Source organism: Haplochromis burtoni, unplaced genomic scaffold, assembly GCF_018398535.1.
Source record: "Haplochromis burtoni strain Fernald_Lab_line unplaced genomic scaffold, NCSU_Asbu1 Contig_85, whole genome shotgun sequence".
Taxonomy (NCBI): Eukaryota; Metazoa; Chordata; class Actinopteri; order Cichliformes; family Cichlidae; genus Haplochromis; species Haplochromis burtoni.
Genome location: NW_024582446.1, coordinates 2,204,463 through 2,227,579, shown reverse-complemented (window position 1 = coordinate 2,227,579; position 23,117 = coordinate 2,204,463). Strand labels below are relative to the sequence as shown.

Genomic DNA, 23,117 nt, shown 5'->3' with positions numbered 1-23,117 from the left:
TAATGAGAATAATGAGCATCTTTGCTCGCACTACAGATATCCTCACTCGTGGTGGATATGACATATGATACAGACGTCGTTATGATACCTCCGCATCTCGCCCATTTTATTTGATGTAATTGCTTGCCGCCACCATTTGCGTTCTCTCTCAGCATGCTCCTTTGCTATTACGCTCTGGAATGATAGGATAATAGAATGTAGTTAAGATGCAATTGGCTCTACACACTAGCTAGAATTTCTACCTTGAGAGCTAGTGGATTTTTCAGGCTCAAATGTATATTGGGGTTAACAACCACGGTCTAGTTAATATATAGCGTCCACTTGATTGAGCGATGCAAAACACACAATTCCACGGTAATGCGATCTATCTAGCTGTTATTAGAATCTAATATGGCGCTGACTTCTGATACCTAACTTTATAACCACACCGTTTATCTTTGTGGTTTTCTTCCACATCTGTCTATCTATCGGGAACAATATCACTGCTGTCTTCTCTCACAAACTCCCCCGATTAACGAGTACCGCACACAAATAAGCATCATTTGGTGCCGAAGTGTAACAGTGCCACACGTCTCAATTCGACACAGCCACTCTTCTCCACTATCCCATACTAGATGGTGCATGGATAATTAGAATTATACTGGATGTAGCCCAATTCTTAATCATAGATAGTCATGTTGCTCTCGGTGTTTTCACTGTGCACATTACAAATGTAATTTCTCTCATCTCTGTTATGACAACAACACCACTTACACACACTGGAGGATTCGCTGTTCTGTTTCTTAAACTCACACATCTAGGCACGCCCGAGATTCGGTGTAGTTCACTAATAACATACGCTTACTCTGTGAGCGCTGAGGGAAAACTCTTTATAATTGGTGCCCACAACCGCCCTCCTTCCTATAAATCAGCAAAGGGATGACGGCCTCAAAGATTATTGCAAGCAACTTCAGGGTATGCGATATTTCCATTTTTCCTGTTTCTTTTTACATAATATTTGCTCAAATAATTTTATTTTCAAAAATAGTTATTTTGCAAGAACTGTTATGAAAATCTATGACATGAATGTATCATTCTTGCAGCTGACAAAACACAAATTTATTCGGCTCAAAAAATTATCAACTGTGGTGTAAACAACAACAATCAAACTACAGCATCATGTATATTTAAAAACAGAAAAGGGCAAATTAAAAGTGCTTCGGTGCCCTTCAACATCATTGCGGTAAGTTATTGCATTTTGTGATCTTTTTTCCATAACATATTGCTAAGTTACAGATATTACACATAGCTTAAAAATCTTACAACAAAGTTCTTGTCTTTGGCAGAAATAAATGAATTTTTTTAAATCTGATTTCGTTTTATTCAAAAAGTGCCACTTCACTAAAGTTGTCTGAAGTTGCTGATATTTTAAGATAAACCAACTAAAATATTTATAAATAATTACTTACCTTAATAAGGACAGTCAAAAGATTTGCCATTTTAAATGCCCAAAAATGTATTCATAATTAATTACAATTAAATTAAAAGAAATAGAAATAAAAAGAAGTGATATTTGTAGCCGTATGGCTCAGTGTTTTGAGTTTTTTGGTATTTTGATATTCATTGTTTATGTTTGGCTGTCATTTATTTGTCCAAAGCTCATTTTAGGTTGCCATGTTAGTTATTTTGTTGATTAAGTTCCCCTTGTGTTTTAACCCCTGTGTTAAGTGTCACTTGTCGCCCTTCAGGTGCTTACTTATGTCCTTGCCTCATCTCCAGTATCCCTTTTCCCTCTGTATGTTTCTAAAGTGTTCATTCTTCACGTCAGTCCACCATGTCCACGTCGTTGTCTGTCTTGTGTTTCATGTTGTTTAGCTCATGTCATGTCTGCGTCTTATTATGTTTCCTGTTTTACTTTGAAGGGTACTTTTGTTCATTGTTTTAGTTTTACTTCCACTGTGGCGTCATTATGTTCATTCTAGTCAGCTGTTCCCTCATATTTTTCTACTCCTGATCACCCGTTGAGTGTATTTAGTCCGTGTGTTTCCGTTTAGTCATCGTCAGGTCATCTGTTATACTTCCCCCATGTCATGTCAGGGTTTCTGGTGTTTTGCATGATTGTGTTCAGGGCATGTTCATTGTTTTAACTCTTGGTTTTTCCTCACAGTTTCTATCATGCTCACTATCATGTTCAGGTCAGGTATCACAGTTTTGTCATAGTGTCATAGTTCATTCATAGTTGCCAGTCTCGCCCAGTTTAGGTTTAGTTTTAGTTCTTGCCACTGTTGATAATGTCTTGTTGCATGTTCCTGGTTTTCATCAGCCACAATAAACAGCTCGCTTATAGTTTACCACAGTTTTGTCCTCCTCCGTGTCCTGCTTTTGGGTCTACTTCCTAATCACCGGCGTACCCTGCCATGAGTAAGTTTGGAAGTAAGTCAGTAAGTTTGAGCACCTCTGTAAAAGCAGATCAGTTTGCTGATCTGGAGCATTCAGTAGTGTGTTAACACATAAGAAAGACACCAACAATGATCTTAAAGGAACAACTGTTACTCACCATCCTGGGTGGGGTTCTAAGACCAAACAAGTGAACGTCCATCATTCAGCAATCTGAAATATTACTCACAAGTGGAAGATGTTCAAGACAGCCGTAAATCTTCTCAGGAGTGCACATCCTAGCAACCCAAGGTCAGACTGTGCAGACAAATTACATAAAAACCCAAGAGCTACATCTCAGACGCAGTTAGCATGTTAAATGTTAATGTTGAACACAATATAATTACAAAAAGGCAGAATGAGTGTTACTTGTTTGGAAGGACTGTCAGGAGTCAACTCTTCTCTTTAAAAACAAATTGACAACATGGCTTAGGTTTGCAAAGTTGCATCTGAACAAACCACAGGACTTCTGGAACACTGTCCTTTGAAAAGACAGGACCAACGTGGAGAGGTTTGTCCACAATAAAGGTTGTTCTACAAGCTACTGAATCATGGGGTGTACTTAATGAGGGTGGACACTGTGCTTCTGCATGTAACTTAAATTTTGTTACATAAATAATGACACAGAATATAAATGTATTAAAAATGTTGTGTATCTGAGGTTGTAGTTAAATAGTTGTGAATCTGTTAAGGTCCAGAGGATTTATTTTATATTGTTGTGATATATAAAACCTTTGAAGTGAAAGAGGGTGCACTTTCTTTTTACCATGACAGTAGTAGTTTGTAATAATAGATATAGTAATAGTGATATGTAGAGTGTAAAATAAAATGGGGTAAAGTATTAAATTGCTTCTTATACTTATTATATAAAAAATAGGAGAGTGTTTTAGAATCATGAATGAATGCAGGCTATATTGATTACTTCAAAGATGAGAGAGTGTTTCTGGAGAGACCAAATTTTTATGAGACATTATAGGATATAATTTCTGCAACAGGAATTGATTTGAACTCACCATTCTCTAAATTAACTTTTGATATTGTCCTAGTTAATGTATGAAAGTTTCTTCGCCAAAACAGATGGTGACCCGTACTGTGCGGCTCAAGGTGTATGGGGAGACACCAAAGCTAATTTCACTTCAGTCTTAAAATGCACAAACTCTGCTGGGCAAAGAACAAGGAAATGCAAGTAAGAATCCAACTGCTGATCATATTTATTATGTAATAATGTATCAGTTATTTGTTTGACTATTTTTATTTATTTTTTTGTATTGAAATGGCTCCAAGAGTCCACCAACAATGATTGTTTGCATTTGTGACTGGGAACATCATTTGACCAGTTCATAAGTGAACATTTATTTGTGACACTTAAGATATTAAGATATTCAATATTAAAATTCATATTTTCAGCTCAAATAAGCAATGGGAAGATGAGGTGTCAGGATGTGTGAACTCAGACCTCTACAACGTACTGCAAAATGCAATAGTAAGTAAGCTTACGTTTCATAATTGATGTTAAGAAATTGTTTCCATATGATGGGAAAGTAACTTAATAATCTCAAACTTAATATAGCAACAAATTCTCCAACTGTAACAAGATTTTTACGCAACAGAAAAATGGAAAGTTGTTCATCTTTTTGTCAAACTCACTGTAGCTGATACAATTAGGCTTGACTAATTCATATGTGCTCTTGTTACAGATTTCTGACACTGGACTTGGGGCATTACATAAAAATGCAGAAACAATATTTTCTAACCTTAACAATGTCACTCAAAATTCAGTGCGTATTAACACTTTTGCCAATGTGAATGCATCAGTTGATGTACTCAGCACCATGAGTGGCAAACTAGTTAGACTAGTCAAAGTAGTAGACAATGTAACCACAACTAAAGTAAGTATCAAAGAAGCTTTATTTTTATTATTATTTAAATTCTTTAACAAATATTAAAATGAATAAGTATAAATACTTGTACGTAAAGTTGGAATCTTTAAGAGTTATAAGGAAACAAATTTCCAATCTATTTATTCACTTTTTTGAATACATTAACAGTTTTACTATTTACAATTAGTTCATTGCTAATGCAAATCAAGAATTTCCTGCTGCTGTTACTTCATATTAAAAGAGTTCAGGTGCTGAATAACCCTGTCCCTTTTATTGTGAAGAAGCCACAGGAAGCAACATGTCACCACCTTAGCCATTGTTCAATTCAATTCAAATCAATTATATTAATATAGCGCCAAATTACAACAACAGTCACCTCAAGTTATTAGTGTTGACAGTGGTTTACTCAAAGAAATCGAGGGTCAATCAATGACCAACTAGGGAAGCAGATAAGAAGCTGCATGTGTTAAAGTTTGACTAGTTCAGTCTTTTATGATTCATTTTAAGCATCGTAGTTATACCACCCTCAAAACTTTGTTGTTCTTTTCAGAATTTCCTGGCCTCATCTAGTAATCTGTTGGATGGGTCTCTTGGAAACTCATGGGATAATCCGGATCCTGAAAGTAACAAGAGCCTGGCTGAGAAATATCTGCAGTCAGTTGAGGATTTAATTGCGATATCAAACATAAGTAATGATTCTGATCAAAAAAATATACATATAGACACATGCAGTGGAGATGCATGCACCAATACGGTGTTCAATGCCGAAGTCATTGTTAGAAGCTCAGGAAATGGCACTGTAAAAACAGCTGGATTCAAATACCTGCAGGACTATTTGCCCAATACAACAGAAGCATTTACCATCAACAGCATTGTTGTGTCAACAACCACTCAACGTGGAGAAGAAAACCTTGAGATTACACTAAAGTTCCCATTGCTCACAGCAAGGCGTCGCCATGTTAGTCTGCAATGTGTCTCATGGAACTACAACCAGAGCAAATGGACAGATGAAGGATGTGTATGGGGGGGCGCTTCTAAACCTGACGAGTGCACTTGCAATCATCTGACTTCATTTGCCATTCTGATGTCTCGGTATCCCATTGAAATCCCTTACATGACCGAGATAACGTACGCTGGACTTTCTGCATCAGTGGTGTCACTCGTTATCAGCCTCCTGATAGAACTGATCGTCTGGAGCAAAGTAGTCAAGACAAATACTCTACATTTGCGCCACACCGCCCACGTGAACATTTCTCTTTGTTTGCTGGTGGCAGATTGCTGTTTTCTGGCATCTTCTCAACCAGAGATCATTTCAGAAATCTGGTGTAGAATTGCAGCTCTTCTGAAGCATTTCTGCTACCTGGCCATGTTCTTTTGGATGTTGAGCCTGAGCACCATGCTCCTTCATCAGGCAGTTTTCCTGTTTCACAAAGTGGGCAAGAAAACCTATCTGAGGTTCTCGTTGATCCTGGGCTACGTTTGTCCTTTTCTCATTGTTTTCATCACATTTCTCACCAACAACGGCGGCGCTCAAGACGCGTATTTCAGTTTGGAAACATGTTGGCTGGTTTATTCTGGACTTCTGAAAGGAACCATCTATACATTCATTCTCCCAGTTGGTATAATTGTTTTCATCAACTTGTTTGCCATGATAGTGGTAATCATGAAGCTTTTGGAACATAGGAGCAGAGAAAAGTCTCATGAGAAAGAAATACAGGCCGCCAAAACTGTCCTGAGATCAGTTATTCTTCTGACTCCAATCTTTGGTTTGCCATGGATTTTTGGATTTGCAACATTTATTATGGACCTCACAGCTGGAGCTGTGACTTTAGCTGTGAACTACGCTTTTGTTGTGCTCAATGCATTCCAGGTATGGTCACAATTATTAAACTGATCAGACTCAATATCTGTTCTGCTAAAAGTATTACTTTTTTTTTTTAAATGCTTGTTTTTCATTTCTAGGGTTTGTTTATTTTGTTGACCACGTGCCTGGGGGACAGAATGGTAAAGTCATTTACTTCTAGAGATAAGAGGCCTACCTAGTTTTAGTTAGATGCTGCTGTATCACTGTGATAACATTTGAATATATTTAAAGTTTGAAGCCAATGGCAGGAGTGGATGATGTAAAATCCACAGCTGAATCAATGTCATTATTGTTGTAGTTGTTCTCAGGTTAATTCTGTGTTATTTCAATTATTGTAATGAAATTATTATCAACAGTCATCAAAAATATCCTTGGAAATCTTTTCATCAAATGTTTTTATTCTGATTTTCACAGACCCGTGAAGCACTGCTGAATTCTTTCAGGAAAAAAGTAAGTGAACCACAGCTTGTTCGTAAATAACCGTGGTAACTCATAATGAATGACGCACATCTGTTTCCTCTGTTCTGCAGGCTCCACCAACCATCAGCGAAAGCTCCACAAAGTTGGAAACAACAACTAAAAAGTCCTAAACAACACCTGCACACATGTATACTCACAAAACACTACATTTAAATCAAATATATTCGATTCATGAGCTACATTTACTCTTTGATGTGACTGTTTCTTTGTTGTTTATTTTGAGTAATACAAGTCAGAAATTGTCATAATTGTTATATGCATGTCTGTCTTTCTTTGTTCAATATACATATTCATATGAAATGTGATTTAATAATGCTGTACATTGCATGTTTTAAATAGCACCTAGCAGTGAAGAGCTGAAGGAAAACTCTCAGCTGAGAGGATAGAAGAAAACCTGCGTGAGGATTTTATTTCTGTAAATGGGATTTGGGCTCACATCTTGCTTCAGTTTTTAAGTTTTCTTTGTCCCGTTCTGCCCACTCCTCATCTGTGTCATCCACTGAAACCCCTTCGCGGGCTGCTTGTGTACAATAAACATGTCACCCTGTCTCTTCTCTGTAACACACAAAAACAAGAATGTATACTCGTCATGTATAAAGATTATACTCTTGGTTATTGTTATTAAAATGACAAGAATCTGAGGTGTGAACTGGGCTTTATGTCATACTGCTCCAACTGCTTTGTAGTCCTTGCCATGCCGATCCTGCGCCCTCTGACGGCGTCCTTGCTTGTGTGGCCTTGCAGATGAAATACAAACCTCGGCCACATCGTTAGCAGCAGTTCTCCACTGTAATCAGTGCACTTGGTAACTAACTGTGTTAAAAGTTAGTAGCCTGAAAAATAGGCTCTGGATCTTTTACTTTTCAAGGATAGAGAAACCTGTAATAACCCTTTGAGAGATTTTATAATAATACACAGGCTTTTACTCATCCAATTAATCTACTGCGAGCTAATGATGATTTCTAATACTGAACTTGTGACTAAGAGGAGGATGGGCACATTGTAAGCATCTTGCGTGTATTCAACACAATCGCTTCATGCTTTAAAGTTAAGTGTAACTATATAGTGTAGAAACTACATGATATGCAGAGAGGGTATATTAAGTTGTTCATATCATGTTCGAGTGAAGTAAGTCAATAATATAGCAATGTTAAATCTCGCAACACTGCATGTGATTTCATCTCGACGGCTTTGGATCATGGTTTGAGGAAGGCATCCATCTCAGTCAAGTCGAGCAGCCGCCTGTCCTTCTTTCGGTGTATATATGTACCCTGCCTCTTAAATCTATCACTTCAGGGTTATGCCCCAGCCCCCCTGCAACTCGGATAAAGATAGGAGGATGGCTTCATTTAATGATCACTGATGGGCATTTCCAGGTCAATGTGATTATATTATTCAATTATAATAGAACTCGATTCACATTTTAAAATAAACCTTACTTACTAGGCCTCTTCAGTTAATCCTCAGTTTGGGTGTTCACTGCTTTAAGCAAGTTTTCCTCTGACTGGAGACCCCCCCCCCCAAACAGCAGGTGAGTGAGTCAACTGCATATAGTCAGAGCTGAGTCCCTGAGTGGTTATTTCATTAATATCTGCCTTCACCTTGACACCACAGAGCAAATAGAAGGACAAAAACACCCTCCCAAAAACAAACTCATGGGCTGGTTGTTTTCAAGCTGTCTGACACTTAAGCATTTGGATCATAAAAATTACCTGCACATATGCTGACCTCATTATTTTAAACTTTGGCCATGTTAAATAGAGCAACATGTATTCTAACATTATAAAAAACCTAATTTAAATGGTTAGTTCCTTCCTTGAAGGTTTCTCAGGTGAACTATGCTAATATAAAAGTGATATTCAGGAGCTTTGACATTGGAAGAAAAGTAATAATATTTTATGGTGATATTTTCTCTGTACTTGATGATTTTTTTAGTACTAGTTTGGTTGTAAAATATGTCCTTTGAGAAGATATTGCCTTGACTTTTAAGAATGTATGTTTATTACTTCACTGATAATGTCAGGTTTGTCCCTTGGATGTTTGTCCTGAGTTCCTAAAGGCTCTGGATGTTGGTGGGCTGTCTTGGTTGACACACCTCTGCAACATGGTGTGGAGATGATACGGGGCGGTCCCTCTGGATTGGCAGACCGGGGTCCAATCTTTAAAAAGTGCAACTGGAGGTTGTGCTTCAACTACAGGGAGATCACACTCCATAGCGAGGGTGCTGGAAAGGAGAGTTGACCCTTTAGTCAAACCTCAGATACAGGAGGAACAATGTGGTTTTCATCCACCAGGGCTGCCCTTTGATTCTGTTTATAAATTTTATGTACAGAATTTCATCTGTGCTTTTTTCAGATGATGTGGTTTATCGGGTGGTGGCCTCTGGCTCTCACTGTAGTGGTTTGCATCCGAGTGTGAAGTGGAGGGAATGAGAATCAACACGAATGTGAGTGAGAATGAGAATCAAATTTGAGGTCTTAGCTGGAAAATGGTAGAGTGCTTACTGTGGGTCAGGACCAAATTGCTGCCCCAAGTGGAGGAGTTCAGCACCTCCCTTAGATACAGGGTGAGGAGTTCAGCAATTAGAGATGCGTAAAGTTTTTATTTAAAAAATAAAATAAAATAAGAGTTAGATACCTGACTCTCCAAATACATTTCCTGTAATGTGGGTACAATTCACATATTCCTACCAGCGTATGAACAGTCAGTTCCTGATACATATAATTTGACTGAAGATTTGTATGCTTGGAGTGAATAAGTTCCTTGTTTTAAGCTCAGGCCTCTAATGATTGTGCAAATTGGACCCAAAAACTAGGAGCCCTGCATTACAGAGCTCTGGGTCCTCAACAAAAAGGTTATATAATAATGTAAATAATGTAAAAATAAATATAGATGCTTGGTAGTGTGCTGATTTGCCACTAAAGTAACATCAAAAGTACATCCCCGTGAAACATTAATTTGGCTAGTTTCTACTTGTGGCTAACCATAGGCCACAATTTATCTCCTGCTAAATTTTCAGACAAACTCTTGTAATTTACCGTTTATCATTTGTATTTTCTCCCAGTCCACGATGAAATACTCCAAGAAATCCAAAAGAATTTCCTACATACAGTCAAAAGCATGTAAATAAACATCACATTAACACACGCCTACACTAGTGTGAAGCAGCAAGTTGGATGTTGAATAAATATAATACAGGTTATCGAGGGATTGCATGCCAATCCCAACTGAAGGCAAACGTGACAGATGTAAAAAAATAAAGTGGTTTTCATATATTAAATCATAAAAAATTATTTCATATATGAAAATGTCAACGTTATCAATCCCTTATCAACAAACAGTATATCAAAGACATTAGATTCATGTAAATTATACATTTTATGCATAGATAAGAGCATTCTATCAGAACGCTAAGCAAACAGCACAAAGCAAAGATGAAAACTAGAACAGACTTTAAAGTGAGCATGCCATTGCATGTTTTTCTGTACGCATAATTTCGAAGTGAAAATATATGCTAAAACTATGGACACCAACATCATTCATTCTATTTTTGAAAGTCAAATTAGTCCTTCATAAGTCTTTTTAATTTGCATGTGTATCTGCAGTAACCTCTTACAGTAACTCATCATATACTCCTATTACTAGACACCAGGTTTTAGTCTTCTGCCGACCTTGTAAGTTGCTGTAGGGAGAGCTCCATCAGTTGATAGTTCATCATTTCTGAGCACCGATGGGTCCGTCTACCATCTTGTACAGCAGGTTAGTGACGCTTTCACAAAAATGTTTGGATATGTGTGTAAAGTATCATTTAAAACGAATTGAAAATAGTGTTTTGAAACTTGGGATTGTTTTTGTTTTTTTGTTTTTTTGTTGCCTGTCCCGTTTGGCTCTTTTGCCATCAGAATTATTGTCTAAAGGCAAAGAAAGATGCCCAACAGATTTACTTTACCAAATTGACCATCCCAGCCTTGCCATAATGGTCCATTTGATTCACCTTTTGTTTATTTTATTTTCACTTGCTGAATACGGGACAGACTTGACTGGGGGAAAGAAGGGGAGAAAGAAAGAGAAACAGCTGAGAAGAGGGACAGGGGAAAAGGGCAAAAAAACAAAAACCAACAGAATGGGCAGAGAAAGAAAAAGAAAATGCATCTATCGATCACCTGGATCACCTGCTGAGAAAGAAAAAAGAAAACAAGCAGAAGAGAACAAGAGTAATAGAATAAACAACATCACAATGATATATGGGAATATGACAGTAAATACTAAATATTAAACATTATTGTGCAGCACATAAGATCAACAGAACACAGTGTGCTTTGAGGTAGGAGCCAAAAAGGGTGTAGTTTGTGGGTGTGATCACCCGTGTGTACACCTGTGAGCATGGACGCGCTTGTGTTTTTTTTAAAAGGTTCCTTCATGTAATGATCTGCTAGAGGGTGTGGGGGGGCCACAGCCCCGTCCTCCAGGGCATGAAGCAGATATGGAGGAGATCAAAACTCCAGACATCCAGAGGCCCCCAGAACACAAGAGACCAAGGAAGACCAACAGAGGGGCAGCCGCGCCACTGTCCCAGAAAGAGCTGAGGAGAGTCCCAGATTAGGGCTCACTCAGCAGCCGCGGAGCAGAAGCCAGGGGGGGTTGCAGTGATGCGCCCGTGAGCTCCGCCAGAATTGTTTGTAAATGTATTTGAAGTTTGATGCTGATTTGTGGGTATGATTTCTGGCTGTCGGTCTGATAAGCGCCTCAGTGTCAGCTTTAAATGTAATTTTTTTTGTGTAATATATCAGGATATTTATATTAGAGCATTTTTACACTATTAATATTGGCAGTTTTCGATCATGTCCTTACTATCTTGGAGAAACTGAGACTGCAAAACTTCCTCTGGGATTAATAAAGTTTTCAGATTCTGAATCGCTTGGTTTGCTTGAGTATAAATGATATAACCTAAAACATAAAAAAATCTAAAACCTTTTTAAAAAATATTTTTAACCCTCTCCAGGCAGGCGTTGCCGATTTGCAACGGTTAAAAACTAACAACCTGATTACCCCACATACATTTTTTTTTTTTACTCAGAAGTACCACTGCAGGACTTGGTTGTCCATTAGCAACTAAAACTTAATTTGAGCCTGAGAGGGTTAAAGAAGGCTGTGCCGCATCACCTTTTTTGCTTTTGTGGTCCACATGTTTGCAGTGTGTGAAAGATTTGGACATTGGACAGGCCAGTTTAGGAGCCATACTGTACACAACCACATAAAATATGGTCTGACATGGTCTTGCTGTAATGAGTCTTTCAGAAGTGTTCTTGAGCCCAAGCAGTGATTTCCATACATAGTATTATATCACATCTCTTTTTAAATTGGATTGCACAGTGATGGAGTGGTTAGCTCTGTTAATTAAAAGCATGAAGGTCCTGGGTTTTAAGTCACCAGCCTGTTGGAGCTTTCTGCCTGGAGTTTGCATGAGTTCCCCGTGATGCCGTGAGTTGCCACAGGGTACGCCACACCCTACATTCAAAAGACAGCTAAGTTAGGTTAACATACTCTAAACTGGAGGGAGGTGTGAATGTGGGCATGAATAGTTCCTCTGTGTGATAGCCTGGCAGGATGGATGGATGGAACGGTTTGTAATTCCAGGCTCAACAGTAATGGCCGTTCTATATTAGAGTTCAGCTTTGTCTCTTGTGTGTGGATTTGTTTTTACTATTTAATGTCTATCATACAACATAGAATCTACATTTCTTTTTCATTCTTAGAGTATTTTGTAGCTTGCTGCGGATATATTTTTCTCCCCAAAAAAGGTGTTTATGTTGTACTTGAACTATATTTAGTCAAATGATTACCAATCATTGCACCGCCTTTTTACACATCATCCAATTTTTTAGGAACTTACTTGTTTACAGAGCTAGTGCTGTAATACAAGCTACACACACACACACTTTATCAGATACACCTGCACAGTTTAACTGTTCTTTCGAGATAAGCGGATTTCTTTGTACTGCATCATATTCAAATGTGTTTTTTTTCCTCTCTCATGTGTGCAAAACGGGAAAGATAAAGTGACAGAAAATCTTTTTCATGCATCACCTTCATTTGTTTTGAAGCGGAATATTTTAATTATAGCATGCTGTGTACTCCAAATGCTTTTTAAAAATATCATTTATTTTTCCCAAAACAGGATGTGGACCTTTTTATTTCTTTACATCTTGGGCATAAACTTCTGTCAGGTTTGTTGATTACACACAATTACACATTTTGATCTTAAAGTTCAACTGTATCATGAAATAAAATAAAAAAAGAAGAAAAAAATGGAATCACTTTTCTTTCACAGGCTGATAATTCAACACAAATGCTTTATGCCAAACTGATAATAGACAAAAGTGCAATTGCAAATATCACGAGCATCCTGAAGAATTTTACGTGTAACAATACATTTGTTGTAGCACCTGTAATGACAACAGGTAAACTAATTTCCAATCTTCCACATCATGCTGTGATTTATGAAGTATGAAAATGCTTATATAACCTCTAACTCTAACCCTGAATAATTCTTGTCCTCATAAGTGTGCACAAATGGTACCGGCAGCAAAGAATGTGAATGCAAACCAGACCACAGATGGAACGACACTTTCTGTCAGTCTAATCCAAAATGTTGTGGCAATGCAACATGCACTTTGGATAAAAGTGCAGATGCAAAATGTGTCCTAAACACCACAGGTATTAAGTCAATTTAACTGTTTTTGCACATCTGGTTATTTGTGAGCATCAAGGTTAAAAGCATCCCCCAAAATGACATTTTCTTGCTCACAGTTACCATCACAGGGTCTCTTAGACTGCAGGGGTCTACATATACAGATTGTTTGGAAGATATAACAAACCCTAAATATGCAAATTGCAGTGATGGGTTGTTGACAAAGGTGATAATGTTTTTCTCAAAATGCATTTAAATGTATACAGCTTTATTTTTAACCTTGAAAATAGAAATTACTGTTATTCACTTTATTTCCATCCTTTGTTACCTCTTAGATGAAAACAGTGTACAGCACTCTGTGGGGATTTGACTTTTTAAACATTACAAGATTCAGGTATATTCGTGCAATTACAAATAAAATATTCTGTTTTTACATTTATCTAATAAAAATGTAAAATCACTCTTTTTTTTGTTTGTTTGAAGGATTGGTAGCGTCATTGCAGACTTTAAAATAATCATCGCCTCCAGCATCGATTCACAAGCTCTGATAAGTAATTCAGTAAAGATTGGCCAAAGTCTGTCCGCCTCGCTTGATATGGAGACTTCAGGTAATGTAATCTTGCTGCAGAGGGGTGCATTGTATACTGTATGCAAGAAATTCTTTCCAACATGTGAGTTTAAAAATTCTGTAAATTCTGTTCTCTCCTTAGTTCTCCATGATCATCATTTTCTGTCCACCAAAAAACAAAAAAACAAAACCCAAAGTGAAATCAGATTTGTTATGGATGCAATCATTACTCTGATGAAGATAAAATGAAAGTCACAGATCTTTATGCATCTAGTTTTAGTTTATAATAATTTTAAGATTTATTCTGTTGCTCCAAAACAGTACCTTCAATCTGTGGTGTTCACAGCACTGGATAGGTTTTTAAGTTTCAGGGACTGAAATTTCATTATTATTATTTTTTCCTCCACAGGTCTTGTCAACTTAAAGATGCCACCAATGCCTGTGCCTTATGATGCCACCAACCAAGTGATCAGATGCACAACCAAAGAGGACCTGAAAATTTACCCACAATGGAGTATAATAAATAGCAAAGGGCAATATGACATAACTACTGGAACAGTTTCAACAGTTTATACATCATCACGAACTAACAGTACAGTCAACCTCCGTAACGTCACAGAACTCTGGAATGGTATGTATGAATGTTCCATTATATTATTATTGGTACTGTTAATAATTAAAGATGATACAATGATGGCAAAACAGAAGAAATGCACTTTTAACACACATGTGAAAGCCCCCCCCCTCCAACCACCCCTCTATGGACCAGAAACAAACAGAATGAAAAGAATCCAGAATTGAACATCAACCTAAATCACAAAATCTGCTGGCTTTAACCCCACTTGTGTTTGCTTCTTAGGACAGTTCTCATGTATCTATCACCAAACGGGTAATTGCATCACATCAGGCTGTACAGTCAACATGTTACACAAAGCCAGTGCTCAACTGGATGTAGCACTATTACCGAACATTGACGTCTTCACGGAGCCATCATTTCCACGCTGTAAAACCGAAAATGATATTCTCCAAGCAAAAGCCAAATGTGAGATAAGCAATAGTACTGAACCTTATACTGTCACATGGGATGGAGGTCTCAAAGGCCAATTAGAAACTCAGAGTAAGTAATTTATTTGGTCTCATTTAATTTCAATTTAAATATTTATTATGCAAAATTGTTCTGAAAATAAATGACATGAATATTCAATTCTTGCAGGCGGCAACATACTAGTTTATACAACTAGTAAAATAATCATCTGTGCTCATAGAACAAGTGTAGATACAAGAGTGTGTACATTTACCAACAGACTTGGGAATGTAAGACAGGCTACAGTGCGCTTCAATATCATTTCCGGTATGTCTTTGTATTTTGCAATGGGAATTATTGAAGGCATAATTACCCACAAATGATCCCACAATGAAGTAAAAAAAAAAAAAGAACTAAGTAACTATAAAACTTTCAACAAACAAATGAATCTGATTTCATTCATTTGTGCCAGTTCACAACAACAGGTTCTGATATTTTAACATAAACTGCCTGAAACATTTTTAAATGATTACTTACCTTAAAGACAACAGTCAAATGAATCATTTTAAATGCCCCAAAACGATTCCTAATTCATTTCAAGAAAAATAAAAGATATACAAGTTTAAAAAGAAGTCACATATGTATCTCTAAGACACACATATGTTATTATGGGTTTTGTTTATATTTGTATTTTGTATAGATTAACAGGCTGTCAGTAAGTGTGAGCGCCTCAGTAAAAGCAGATGTTTTGTCACTTTGCTGGTCTGGAGAATTCAGTGATGTGTTAATGCAAAAAAAAAAAGCAAAAAGACATCAACAACTGTTACTCCCCATCTTGGGCTGGGTTATAAGGCCATTTACAAACAATTTGAAGTCTATCATTGCAAAATATTCGAAGTCAGAAATATTAAAAACAGCTGTCAATCTTCCCAGGAGGGCACATTCTTGCAAAGTCAATCTTAGACTCTATGAGCCTCAGTTAGCATGTTAAATGTTGAAGTTAATCAGAATACAATTGGAAAAAGAAGAATAAGTATGGCTTGTTTTGTAAAGGCTGTCAGGAGTGATCTTCGTCTCTAAAAAATGAACATGGCAGCACAGCTTAGGTTTGAAAAACTGCAACTGAACAAACTACAAGACTTCAGGAACAATGTCCTTTGAAAGGTCAAGACCAGAGGGGAGAAGTTCTGGCAAAAAACAAACACAACATATCATCACAAACAGCTCATGCCAACTGTCAGCACAGTGAAGGGTTGATGTCCAGGTCCTGTGATGGAACAGTCACTGAGTCAACCATGAACTAATCTGTACTGTGTTAGTTTCTAGAGTTGCATGTGAGGCCATTTGTTTATCTGAGGTTGCAATTATATAATTTCAGAACTTTCTATAGTCCAGACAAGTTTTTTAAATTACATCCTGATATATAAAGGATGTATATATTGGCCCTGCGACCTGTCCAGGGTGTACCCCGCCTCTCGCCCTATGACAGCTGGGATAGGCTCCAGCACCCCCCGCGACCCTGAAAAGGATAAGCGGAAGCGAATGGATGGATATATAAAACCTTGCAATTGAAAGAGGGTGCACGATATTAGTGTATAATAATATAGTAATTGTGACATACTGAATTATACTACATTGTAAAATACATTTGGGTAAAATCTGGCAAGGATTGTGCAGTCATGACTAAATTCTGGAAATACTTATTACTTCATTGAAGGATCAAATATTTATATATTTGTATGCTTTACAGGAAATTTTTTTTGTGACAAATTCAGTTTTAACAGTTTTAGAATATTGTCTTTGTAACTATATGAAATTTTCTTCCCTAAAACAGTAAATGATAAGTACTGTCCAGCTGAAGGTGACTGGGAAGACACAAAAGCTACTTTTACTGCAGTTTTAAAATGCAAAAACTCTGCTGGGCAAAGAACAAGGAAATGCGAGTAAGAATATAACCAATCATGTGTAGTATGTAATAATGTAAATAATAATAATAATTTATTTTTATTTATTTATTTGGATTAAAAGTTCTGTTTCTTTTACTGTCCAAAAACTATAATTGTTTGCATTTTGATTAAGGAAATTATTTAAGCAGTATATATATTAGAATTTATGTGTAACATTAAATTTTTTTAATTAATATTTTCAGCTTGGAGGGGATATGGAGAAAAGAAGAATCAAAATGTGTGAACTTCGACCTCGACAATATACTGCAAAATGCAGCGGTAAGCCTAAATTTTATAACTGAGGTTATCATCTTATCACTTTTTATTTTTTGATTTTGTTTTTTACACATGAAAGGAAAGTAATCGTATTAATATAAAGCAACAAATTATCCAACTGTTTTGCTATTTTTACAGGACAGGAAAATGGAAAGTACTCTAGTGTTTTTGTTAAAGTCGCTGACACAGTTACATCTGACACAGTTAAGCTTGACTAATGCATATGTGCTCTTGTTACAGATTTCTGGCACTGGACTTGGGGCATTAGAAAAAAACGCAGAGTCAATATTTTTTAGTCTTACCAATGCCACTCAAAATCCACAGACTATTAACACGTTTCCCAATTTGAATGCATCAGTTCAAGTGATCAGCACCATGTCTATCATTCTGACAGACCATGGTGTAAATGACACAACCACAAGTAACGTAAGCACCAAAGAATATCTTTCTTATTACTATTTAAAAACATTAAAAACATTAAGATCGATAAGCATAAATACTTGTATTTAAAGTTACAATCCTTAAGAGTTACAATGAAACAAATCTCCAGTATTGGTCAATGTATTTATTGCTATTTACATACATTAGTAGTACAGTCTCACTATTTAACTTTTACACCAAGTTCATTGCTCATTTAAACCATATACCATAAAACAGCTGCTGACGAGTGACAACTAACTCATTTTTTATGATTAATCTTTAATGGGAACATCACAGCTATATGAGCTGCAAACCTTTGTCTTTCTTTTCAGAATTTCCTGGCCTCATCTAGTAATCTGCTGGATGGGTCTCTTGGAAACTCGTGGAATAAACCGGATCCTGAAAGTAACAAGAGCCTGGCTGAGAAATATCTGCAGTCAGTTGAGAATTTAATTGCGATATCAAACATAAGTAATGATTCAAATCTAACTAACTTGCATGTACAGACATGCAGCGAAGATAAATGCACCAATACGGTGTTCAATGCCACAGTCACTGTTAAAAACTCAGGAAATGGCATCGTAAAAACAGCTGGATTCAAATACCTGCAGGACTATTTGCCCAATACAACAGAAGCATTTAACATCAACAGCATTGTTGTGTCAACAACCACTCAATGGGGAAAAGAAAACCTTGAGATTACACTAAAGTTCCCATTGCTCACACCAAGGCGTCGCCATGTTAAATTGCAATGTGTCTCATGGAACTACAACCAGAGCAATTGGACAGATGAAGGATGTGTATGGGGGGGCGATTCTAAACCTGACGAGTGCATTTGCAATCATCTGACTTCATTTGCCATTCTGATGTCTCGGTATCCCATTGAAATCCCTTACATGACCGAGATAACGTACGCTGGACTTTCTGCATCAGTGGTGTCACTCGTTATCAGCCTCCTGATAGAACTGATCGTCTGGAGCAAAGTAGTCAAGACAAATACTCTACATTTGCGCCACACCGCCCACGTGAACATTTCTCTTTGTTTGCTGGTGGCAGATTGCTGTTTTCTGGCATCTTCTCAACCAGAGATCATTTCAGAAATCTGGTGTAGAATTGCAGCTCTTCTGAAGCATTTCTGCTACCTGGCCATGTTCTTTTGGATGTTGAGCCTGAGCACCATGCTCCTTCATCAGGCAGTTTTCCTGTTTCACAAAGTGGGCAAGAAAACCTATCTGAGGTTCTCGTTGGTCCTGGGCTACGTTTGTCCTTTTCTCATTGTTTTCATCACATTTCTCACCAACAAGGGCGGCGCTCAAGGCGCGTATTTCTGTTTGGAAACATGTTGGCTGGTTTATTCTGGACTTCTGAAAGGAACCATCTATACATTCATTCTCCCAGTTGGTATAATTGTTTTCATCAACTTGTTTGCCATGATAGTGGTAATCATGAAGCTTTTGGACCATAGGATCAGAGAAAAGTCTCATGAGAAAGAAATACAGGCCGCCAAAACTGTCCTGAGATCAGTTATTCTTCTGACTCCAATCTTTGGTTTGCCATGGATTTTTGGATTTGCAACATTTATTCTGGACCTCACAGCTGGAGCTGTGACTTTAGCTGTGAACTACGCTTTTGTTGTGCTCAATGCATTCCAGGTATGGTCACAATTATTAAACTGATCAGACTCAATATCTGTTCTGCTAAAAGTATTACTTTTTTTTTTTAAATGCTTGTTTTTCATTTCTAGGGTTTGTTTATTTTGTTGACCACGTGCCTGGGGGACAGAATGGTAAAGTCATTTACTTCTAGAGATAAGAGGCCTACCTAGTTTTAGTTAGATGCTGCTGTATCACTGTGATAACATTTGAATATATTTAAAGTTTGAAGCCAATGGCAGGAACGCATGATCTAAAATCCACAGCTGAATCAATGTCATTATTGTTGTAGTTGTTCTCAGGTTAATTCTGTGTTATTTCAATTATTTTAATGAAATTATTATCAACAGTCATCAAAAATATCCTTGGAAATCTTTTCATCAAATGTTTTTATTCTGATTTTCACAGACCCGTGAAGCACTGCTGAATTCTTTCAGGAAAAAAGTAAGTGAACCACAGCTTGTTCGTAAATAACCGTGGTAACTCATAATGAATGACGCACATCTGTTTCCTCTGTTCTGCAGGCTCCACCAACCATCAGCGAAAGCTCCACAAATTTGGAAACAACAACTAAAAATTCCTAAACAACACCTGCACACATGTATACTCACAAAACACTACATTTAAATCCAATATATTTGATTCATGAGCTACATTTACTCTTTGATGTGACTGTTTCTTTGTTGTTTATTTTGTTTTACTTGCAGTAATACAAATCAGAAGTTTTAATAATTATTACACTTATCTGTCTTTCTTTGTTCAATATACATATTCATATGAAATGTGCTTTAATAATACTGTACATTGCATGTTTTAAATAGCACTTAGCAGTGAAGAGCTGAAGGAAAACTCTCAGCTGAAAGGATAGAAGAAAACCTGCGTGAGGATTTTATTTCTGTAAATGGGATTTGGGCTCACATCTTGTTTCAGTTTTTAAGTTTTCTTTGTCCCGTTCTGCCCACTCCTCATCTGTGTCATCCACTGAAACCCCTTCTCGCGCTGATAGCTTGCGATAAACCTCGCACTCTATCTCTGCTCTGTAACACACAAAACAAGACCATATATTAATCATGTACAAGCATTATATTATATATAGTTTATTGTTATTAAAATTACAACAATTTGAGAACCGGGCTTCATGTCATACTTTTTAAGGAATCTAACACAGTCTTGGTGTCCGTATATCTCGGCTATACGCGCTGGCTTGTCTCCACAGCAGTCCTCCTTATCAATAGGTGCATGGAGTGAGTGCAGCAACCGCAGCACTGCCAGCCGACCAGACTCTGCAGCAAAATGGGCAGGGGTCCACCCATACTCTGTCCTCAGGCATGGTCTGGCTCCATGCTTTATAAGTATCCTCACCATTTCTGTGTGTCCTATGGAAAGATATAATTAGTTTGTGAGCAAGTTAAGAATACTTAATTTGATGAATTAGGGCTATTGGGAAAATTATTGTGCAGAGTGTTTTATAAATGTTTTCAGGGACCCTCCTTAAGGTTTTGGCTCACTCATTTCTCTCCCTGTAAAAAACAGCAGCTGGACCTTTAGCTAGGAGCATGCCTGACACACAAAAAGCCACTCTTTTCATGCGTCTCCTCTCCTGTAGTGATGATGAAGTACAGATTTTCTTTAAAAATGTAGGGAGAAAAAGTAAAAAGGTAGTCATAAATACTCAAGTAAAGTGCAGAGAACGGAAAATTCTATTTAAGTACAGTAACGAAGTATATTTACTCCAGCAGTGTGGAGAATCTCACAATGGCTTCACCCAAAACCTTTGCTAATAATGGCCCACACCCTTTTTCAAGGTGTGAAAAAGGGTGTGGGCCATAGCAGAGGTTTTGGGTGAAACCATTGTGAGACCTTGCCTCGCCCTAAATAGCCAGAAAACCTGAAAAGAGACCTCTCGATGTTTGAAATCTTGGGAGATGTTGTCTTTGTCTATTGCGTGTGTGTGAAAAAGCCACCTTTCATCAATAGTGGGTCAATGACCCTCTTAAGGGACAACTCGCACTTGGGACTCTCCACCATTTGATCTTAGAACTGAACAAGCTTCTCGGATGAGAGGCGAAACATCTTCAAGAAAAGTCCAGTCACGTTTTTTCCTTGATTCCTCTAAAAATGGTCAGGTACAAGGACCGGACTGAAAATGAGTAAAAAAGCAGGCCAAGCATGTCCAAATAATGTTGAAACACTGGAAAACTATTGCTGAGGTCAAGGTAGTGGTTTCGGTAAAAATTTACAAACAAGTCTGGCACCTTGGAAGCAAAATATAAAGAAATGAGGTGTAGTGCAAGGCTTTTGTACAGTGCTGCACATGCCTAAAAGTACTGCGTTTCTGCAATCTGATTGGCTCATTAGAAATGACAATAAACGAGATGTTGAAAAGGTGTACCTGAAAAATTGGCTATAGTGTGTAATCACAGTTTTAACATACAAGTCCAAAAAAGACATTGTTGAATATTTAGAGACTGGTCTGGACGCAGCAACTCAAAACTCTGATTCTTAGCAAACTACAAGGTTGGCCTGTAGCTCCCATGTTGGCTCACTTTTTGTTTTTTGTCTCAGATGGCCTGACTCAGCAGCTGAGGGTAAATGCAGTTTCTGAATTTGCCTTTGCCCAACAAGTGCAGGAATGGCTCCTATATGCTCCAGATCAGATGGGTGGTGCAGGACACCCAATATCCAGCCCCATTCCAGAGTAAATTAGAATCAATGAATTCAAAATAATACACTGAACAAAAAAAAAAAGTTTTTATATAATAAACTGTTCTTAATTGATGCAAAGATAAAACGTAATGGACATGTTAAATTGTAACATAATGTTTAACAGATAATGGTTATCCTGTTTTTAGATCATACACAACTGTCTTATGCACAGGTTTAAATGCTGATGGTAATTTGCAGTGGTTTAGTATTAGTCCTGTTGATTTTTAAAGGATTATTTCATTGTTGCTTCACTATTAACGGAGCATGCAAAAGTGATGGAAAAATCAACATCAGAATTCAACACTGATTCACTTTTAAGGGTGAAAAATTGATATAAAATAAATGTTCAACATCAATGTTGAACTTTAAAATGTATTTTATCCGACTCTGATATTGTTTCAATATTAATGTAGTTTAAAATTTTGATTTAATGTCAGATTTCAATGTTGAATCAATAGAATTGAGGAAAGGGCTTTTTTTTGTCAAGCTTTTACAGAAAAATCGTCATCTTTATGGCTATTAAAGGAGAAACTGTTTCCAAAGTATTTTTAATGAATGCTGTCTACTGTATTAAATATTTAGTGAAAAGGCAGCTCTAACAAATATTCATGAATTCCGACTTTGTGCCTAAATCGTTTTTACGCACGGTATAAAGCGCAGTTTAGTGTACTGACACTAACATTTATGTTGCATAAACAGCGTACACGTGGTCTAATCACATTTTTCATTTTCCAGCGAATGCGAACAGGTAATTTGAGCCCAAGACTTGCGCAGTCACCAGGGGACACGGATACGCCTCATTTTCACGTATTTAACGAACTACCTTTAGCCGCTGCCCAGTGGAGAGGTGTCTTGCTGTACCAGTCGATGTCTTTCTGGTTGGGATTGCACTTATTTTCCCTCAGAAGCTCCTCAACTTGATCACAGTCGCCTGCTGCTGCAGCTTGGTGCAACTCTGACATTTTAACCTAGCAACAGTGGATCCTAGCAACGGATCAACACTAGATGGCTCCTAACCTGAAGGTAAAAATGCGGAAAGGAAACCAGGGCGTGTCTAGATCGTTATCAATAATAATAATAATATATTAATAAAAATATATTATTGTTATTCAAAAACAGCAAGGACGCGATTTAAGTAAGGCTAGCCTGTCTTAGGAAGTGAAAACTCATTTTATGTGCTATAACAAGTAAATAA

At 37.3% G+C, this 23,117-nt stretch overlaps 3 protein-coding genes across 4 annotated transcripts; 2 read left to right on the top strand and 1 right to left on the bottom strand.

The window, feature by feature from the left end:
* Positions 1-1,291: 1,291 nt before the first annotated feature.
* On the top strand, positions 1,292-7,052 carry LOC102310337 (adhesion G-protein coupled receptor F3). Its single transcript, XM_042222436.1, has 7 exons — positions 1,292-3,601; positions 3,823-3,898; positions 4,113-4,304; positions 4,846-6,165; positions 6,258-6,299; positions 6,574-6,609; positions 6,690-7,052. The coding sequence occupies exons 1-7, from the start codon at positions 3,465-3,467 to the stop codon at positions 6,747-6,749; spliced, it is 1,863 nt and encodes a 620-aa protein (XP_042078370.1). The 5' UTR covers positions 1,292-3,464; the 3' UTR covers positions 6,750-7,052.
* Positions 7,047-22,920, bottom strand: LOC102310539 (ankyrin repeat domain-containing protein 66). Of its 2 annotated transcripts, XM_042222437.1 has the most exons (4): positions 22,746-22,920; positions 20,364-20,592; positions 20,186-20,253; positions 7,047-7,126 (listed from the first exon to the last, which is right to left on the bottom strand). In XM_042222437.1, the coding sequence occupies exons 1-4, from the start codon at positions 22,882-22,884 to the stop codon at positions 7,047-7,049; spliced, it is 516 nt and encodes a 171-aa protein (XP_042078371.1). In that variant the 5' UTR covers positions 22,885-22,920. The 2 variants fall into 2 exon arrangements, with proteins under 2 accessions (XP_042078371.1, XP_005926191.1); XM_005926129.3 differs by lacking the exon at positions 7,047-7,126 and having other exon boundaries at positions 20,106-20,253; positions 22,746-22,916.
* On the top strand, positions 12,968-19,821 carry LOC102313251 (adhesion G protein-coupled receptor F4). The gene is made up of 15 exons (XM_005926138.3): positions 12,968-13,100; positions 13,204-13,356; positions 13,450-13,556; positions 13,666-13,724; positions 13,814-13,938; positions 14,308-14,529; positions 14,758-15,015; positions 15,112-15,249; positions 16,757-16,865; positions 17,072-17,147; positions 17,385-17,570; positions 17,897-19,216; positions 19,309-19,350; positions 19,625-19,660; positions 19,741-19,821. Exons 1-15 carry the CDS (start codon positions 12,989-12,991, stop codon positions 19,798-19,800), a joined length of 3,003 nt encoding a protein of 1,000 aa, XP_005926200.3. The 5' UTR covers positions 12,968-12,988; the 3' UTR covers positions 19,801-19,821.
* Positions 22,921-23,117: the final 197 nt, after the last annotated feature.